At 47.4% G+C, this 6604-nt stretch overlaps 1 protein-coding gene across 1 annotated transcript; it reads left to right on the top strand.

Moving 5' to 3' along the window:
* The first annotated feature begins 1520 nt into the window (after nucleotides 1-1520).
* LOC103717864 (GATA transcription factor 9) lies at nucleotides 1521-3550 on the top strand. The gene is made up of 2 exons (XM_008806405.5): nucleotides 1521-1991; nucleotides 2599-3550. The coding sequence occupies exons 1-2, from the start codon at nucleotides 1659-1661 to the stop codon at nucleotides 3355-3357; spliced, it is 1092 nt and encodes a 363-aa protein (XP_008804627.3). The 5' UTR covers nucleotides 1521-1658; the 3' UTR covers nucleotides 3358-3550.
* The last annotated feature ends 3054 nt before the right edge of the window (nucleotides 3551-6604 follow it).

Here is a 6604-nt window from a genome sequence, read left to right as displayed (position 1 = left end):
CCGGCCACGTGTAAATTGACCACCGCTCGTCTTGGGCTTTTGGCGCAGACCCAGGGGCCGCGCCACATGATCGCTGACACCCCATCACGTGCTCCACGAGGGCCCACCGCCCACTTATTAATCCCCCCATCCCCGGGCCTGGCTCAATTATAATAAAAGATTAAAAAAAGCCATACAAGAGCAGGACCCACCTGGAAACAGAAAAAGAAACTCCACGCCAAGCAACGCCAATCTCTTTTCCCAGCCTTTCCTTTTAATCCAAGCAAAAATAAAAAGGTGACGAAAGACCCATCACACCCCCTTCAGAATCACCACCGTTAATTCGAATCATAAACTTTGATCAACGACCACCTCCGTTGATTCGTACTATTTGCTTCGTTCTGAACGAGTACACCGAAAGGATCCGGAGGAAAAGAATAAAAAAATTGAGACGTCATATTGTACCCCTCTACGACGCGCTACACCTAGGGATCAGAGACGTGGGACCCGGGCCCATATGACGAAGTCCCGCCCCAGCGCCCTTCACTGCCGGCTTCCGGATGCGCGACACGTATGGGAAGACGAGAATCCGACGGTAAGCCCGCTCTGCTCGCCGACCATTTTCCCCGGCCCCGACCTAGGTGGACCAAGCGCCCCGCGGCGTGCAAAGTTAAAATAAACTGTTTAATTAATCGGCTAATTGATTGATTAATTCAACCCGACAGAGTCTCCTGCGGAGTTACACGTGGCGAGATTAGGGTCATTGGATTAATCAGGGTTTAGCTGTAACCGCCGTGCTTAAACGTGGGATACCGAATTTTAAAAGGCCCGGATGGAAGCGGGAGTAGATGAAACGAGTGATTAAAAATAATAAATAATAATTAAAAACAAAAAAGAAAAAGCAACTCACGGGGAGAGGGAAAATAACAGCAACAAAAAAAAGGGCGCAGAGGATTCCGGCTGTAAACTTGGGTGCCAATGCACGAGTCGCAGCGACAAGCGCTGATAGATCGATTCCTAAGGAGAGTTGAATTGAAAACAAATTGGAATTATTTTTTTCTCCTTATTTTTGTTAATTTAATCAATTACAGATGGATCAATGGCGGAGTAACTTCATCTTTACTTAATTAAATACCAGTTCATGGCAAATTACGGTTACCATGCGATCCCTGGACACCGACCCAAATTTTAATTGGATTCCCGAGACGGCCCCTCCTTAATTTTACCCTAATATATAACTCTCCTCTCTTAGATCCTGAGCACTTATTACTTATTAGAGCGCTAAACCGGGAAATTCGTGTAGTTTAAGACAAGGACAAGGTCATCATTTCAAATTCTATTCGCCCATGACGAACCGTCCGATTTGATCACGCGATTGGGTGCGAGGGAGCGTATAAATTGAGTCAAAACGGAGGGGCGTTAGGAAAAAGGAGCCGCAGTATATGAGGGGTTTTCCCGGGAGGTGAAGCATGGCCTTTTTCTTTTCTCGGCGGTATATAATTTTATTTCACCCTACCTTTCGCTTTATCTACTCCTCCGAATCCTTCCCTCATTTCAGCTGTCCGCCTCTGACCTTCAAATAAACCCCCACTCTTCTCTCTCTCCCTCTTCTCACTTTTCGTCTTCTTTGATCGAAGTAGCGGAAACCCTTACCCTGATTTAGGCTCTGTGGAGCTCTGATGGAGGCGCCGGAGTACTTGCATGGAGGTTACTACAGGGCGGGGACCCCCCAATTCGCGCCGGAGAAGAAGGCCGGCAGCGGAGGGGGGGAGCATTTCATGGTGGAGGAGCTTCTGGACTTCTCGAACGAGGAGGAGGACAAGGTCGGGATGGCGGTCGGAGGGGATGACGCAGGCTTCGACCCCGTGGCTGGGAACTCCACGGACTCCTCCACCGTCACCGCCGTGGACAGCTGCAGCAACTCATTCTCCGGCTCTGACCCGCATTTCGCCCGTGACCTCGTTTGCCGGAGCTTCGCCGACGCCAGACTCTCTGGCGATCTCTACGAGCCGGTAATTCCACCTCCGCCCCGACAGGCCGCAGGCCCGGAACCATAAATTAAGTTTTTCTGATAAATTTCCCCATTTCTGTTTTCATAATCACTGTTTATTTCTCCTTTTGTCTTTAATTCATACTTTATAGTAATTTTCCAAGCAAAAGAACAGATTGTTTTTACGAAAAATACGATTTTTCCCAAATTGTAGTAGTTTATATGTATCATTGCCTCCTTATTCTTTATTTCCTCGACTTTTTTAAAAAATTTAGGTGATCACTTTTTCTCTGGATTGGCCAATTTTAAATTTTAAATCCTTTATGATGTACTTTTCTTAATTTATAGGAAACCGTTGTCTCTGAGTATTAAATTACCGGAAAAATTTTTAAATTAGTGCAATTCTTCTCTTCCTTGTCTTAATTCAATTCAGTTTTAATTCGAACAAAAAAAAAAAAACGACGAAAAACGCACTAAAATGCAAGAAGAGGAATGAAGGAAAGGAAACACCCGGCTGCAGCATTCTTCTCGGAAATAGAATTCGGGGGTTTTCGGACTGTCCAGAAAAGGAAAGTTAGATGAAGGGAAAGCTTCCCAATTCTAATTGTTTTTATCATTTTTGTCCACAGTACGAGGAAATAGCCGAGCTCGAATGGCTCTCCAATTTCGTGGAGGAGTCCTTCTCCAGCGAAGACCTCCAGAAGCTGCAACTCATCTCTGGAATCAAGTCCTCCTCCCCCGCGTCGGAGAACGCGGCGGAGGTTTCCGCCACTGCCGGCGACGGTGCCGCCGGCTGCGCTGCACAGCCCGCCCTCGTCCGGGCCGAGGCACCCGTCCCTGGCAAGGCCCGAAGCAAGCGGTCCCGCGCTGCCCCTTCTAGCTGGTCGTCGAGGCTCCCGGAGTTGTCTCCGACGACGACGGCTTCGTCGGCGGAGTCGGGGCTGATCGTGCCGGCGGGAAACTTCTCCGAGAAGAAGGCGGCGGCGAAGCCGGCGAAGAAGAAGGACCCGTCGGCGGGACCCGCGGTGGCGCCGGCGCCGGACGGGCGGAAGTGCCTCCACTGCGCCACCGAGAAGACGCCGCAATGGCGGACGGGACCGATGGGCCCCAAGACGCTGTGCAACGCTTGCGGGGTCCGCTACAAGTCCGGCCGGCTCGTGCCGGAGTATCGGCCAGCGGCGAGCCCCACCTTCGTGCTCTCCAAGCACTCCAACTCCCACCGTAAGGTCCTCGAGCTCCGCCGCCAGAAAGAACTCCAGCTGCAGCCGCAGCAACTCCTCCAAGCCGGCGGCGCCGCAGTCTACGACGGAGGCGCCGCCGCCGCCGACGACGACGACGACTTCTTGATTCACCACCACCTTGGGCCCGATTTCCGTCAACTCATCTAATGGTGAGGAGAGCTCGAAAAATCTCAAAAAAAATTCTCATTTAGGGAGAATTTGAGTAGCGCTAATTTGGATCAATTTTCGTAGAAAATTTTAGACTCCCATTTGTGGATTCCGAAGCAGTTTTCTTGTGTTGGAATTTTCCTTCGATTTTTCTTTTTGTTTTATTTTCCTAACCTTAGACATCCAGGGAAATTTCTAGTATGTACTCCAGACTCATCTTTTCTATAAAAAAAAAAAAATCAAAAAAATATAAAATTGTGAAGGACGTGCTCTCATTTCTCAAGCTTCCTTTTCTTTGTTTATAATTTTGAGCGTTTGATATTTTTGGGAGGTGGGTTGCACAAAAATCATGTGTACGACCAAACAGCAAGTGCTGGCCACCCGATGCCCGTGATCGTTTTAATCTCTCTATAAAACTTGTGTGCCAACTTTTAAGTAGGTTGTGGTGCTCCTACTTGCCGATCCTTAATGATCACTACCACCCGATTGGTGGATCCCATCTTCCCCATGGTTACTAGAAAGAAGGTTCGCCATTGCTGTGCTAACACAATCAAACTAGTCGAGCTCTACTTTTTAAGTTTGCAGGTTTATGAAGCTCATCATTTATATATATATATATATATATATATATATAAAAGTTAAGCTGAAGCAGCACTACAAATTGAATCTAAAAATAAATTAATCATGAACATTAGCCAACTTAAATAAATAGAAGGGTGTGCCCAAAATAATATTTGACTCTTTTACATGGCTCACGAGCCAAGCCTTTTTATAATCATGACTAACCGCACTTGGGTGTTGTTTGGTTACCAACTAAGAAAAAAAACAAAGCAAATGACCGATCTATGGAGGGAAAAAAACCTTGATAAGTATCTTTTCGTATTAGGGTGAAGTCATTTCACCTTCTAGAAAGGCAAAAAAAAAAAAAAAAGTTAGGTCCAATACAAGCAGTAGGTGCATTCATGAGTAGCCAAATGAAATATGAGATGATTTGCAAGGATGAATAAAAGCCATTTTAGTAACTCATTTTTGTAGCTCACATGTAAGAGCTTAAACACCTCTAGTAGTTATCTGATCAAGCTAATCCCAAATAAAGCTTGCTCAGGGCTCCTACTCATTTACAGCCCTGCTTTGCGCGGAGAAAACTGAACAAAAATTTAGAAAGAGAGATAAAAAAAAATTATTTCTGGATAGCCGGAAATCAACTAAAACGAGTCTAGTTAGCAATCGTTATCAATTAGATGGTAGCAGGATGAGGTGGCGATATACATTTTGCAACTATCCATTGTCTCCATTTCTATGCAGGGGCTTATTTTTCGGTTATCCACCGTTTTTCGTTGTAAACCTCTGGTGCAGACACCAGTGCCAGGTCAACCATTACTCGAGTCTAAGATCGCTACAAAGTTCAGCCAGTTCAGTCAGCTTGATTTTATATTAGGGGTTTATTTGCATATTGTTATTTTAAGGTTTATGAAATTATTTTTTTTATAAGTATATTTTATTATTTTGTGATCCTATATACATGAGCCTGTATATTGTTTAGGATTATGCTATGATGAATAAAAATTGATTTTCTTTCTTCAAGCTCTGGCGTGTGAAATCTTGAGCAGAGTCGGATGAGAAGTCAGATTCTTTCTCCCCCTTCCTCTTCTCTCCTTCTTTTATATTTCTTCTCTCTCCCTTTGCTCTCCCTGCTGTCGTGCATCAACCTCCCCGGTAGAAACCTCTCCTCGCTCTATCCATTATTATACCGACCCCTGCAACCAAACTTACCGGGATTGGCGTCCAACGAGAGAGTCACATGGGGGAGAGGCGAGGGTGGGTGAGCACTTCAAAAAATCCATCATACGAGCTGCGTCCTCGTGACCCCAGACGCACCTCGCCCATCCATGGGTCCTCATAATATATATGGATATAAGTCAAAAGAAATTTTCCAATATGCCCACATTATTTTATAAACTTACATAAGTTTTTTAGATATCGTTGGAGGAATATTATAGGTGGGGTGGCAGAGGGAAACATACGTAACGGCGGTCACATGGCTATCTATCTATTTATCCGTCAGTGTAACGTGATAACCGTTTTACCGTTTCATTGCCGGAGTTTGCGTCTTTTGGATAATGTTGGCGCGGCTCACGTCCGTGGGGACGAGCACGTGCACGAGCATCACCGGCCAGATTGAATTTTCTTCAGCTGCTGCTCTCTTATTTTATTATTATTATTATTATTTATATAGTGATAACTCATACCATCCGTACATAAGCACATTCAAAAAAAAAAAAAAATACTCTCCTAGCATAGCTCTTTTAAATAGGATGCAGTATAGGAGGCAACTCAGTCGTTGTTGCTGCTCTTGGCTAGTGTCTTGGGATCATTCATGTGCGACTCGTCGCTGTTGCTGGAAATTGGACCCGGGGGCGACCGTCGGCCGGAAGGGGGAGGCTCCACCGTCTGAGCGGCGGGTGGCGGCTTGTCGGCGAGCTGCGTCCTCCCGGAGACCTGCAAGAAGCCGGTGGCCGGGCAGTCCGGCACCGGCCCTCCGATGCTTAAGTCAGCAAGAAGTCGATACGAGGAAGAAGAGAGAGAACCAGAGAGACCCCCCCCCCTCACTTGAGTGGAGAAATACTCCTTTTATAGGGAGGGCTAGTTTACCTGTGATGTGACGGAGTCTGTCGTACGATCAACCTTTTAATGCCCGATCATGTAAGTCAATGCCCTCATCGCAGGAGACTAGGCCGGAGCCCAAGTCGTCATGGAGCCATGCCGTCATTTACAGGCATGTGAGTTTGCCGTGAAAGGCTTGGTATCCGTAAGCGATGGAAGCCATACGCCTTAATTGTTGAGTAAGCTGAGGCCTGCGAACGCCATGCGCTTTAATTGTTGAGTAAACCGGGAGTCTGCATGACTCATATACATCGGCTGTTGGTGAAGCCAACACGTAATCTCCCGACTAAGCTGCGGGAGGACGTGGCCTCAGGATATGGTTTGGGCGTTCTTGGGTTGGTCAGACTAAGTACTATTGCTAGATCGGGCCCCGCCCAGAGGGTCCGCTCGGCTGGCTCCTCCTCAGAGGAATGCGCCCAGCCGGCTCCTTTTCGGAGGAATGCGCTCGGGTGGCTCCTGCTCGGAGGAATGCGCTCGGCTGGTTCCCGCGCAGGGGCTTGCTTGACCGGCCCTCAGCCTGCTCGGCTGGTTCCCGCGCAGGGGCTTGCTTGACCGGCCCTCAGCCTGCTCGGCTGGCCCTTGC

The sequence above is a fragment of the Phoenix dactylifera genome, chromosome 1 (genome assembly GCF_051530095.1).
Source record: "Phoenix dactylifera cultivar Ajwa chromosome 1, Ajwa_hap1_PhDact_Kaust_v1.1, whole genome shotgun sequence".
In the NCBI taxonomy this organism is placed as follows: domain Eukaryota; kingdom Viridiplantae; phylum Streptophyta; class Magnoliopsida; order Arecales; family Arecaceae; genus Phoenix; species Phoenix dactylifera.
Note: the sequence above shows the minus strand (reverse complement) of the source record. Positions and strands in the feature narration are given on the sequence as shown.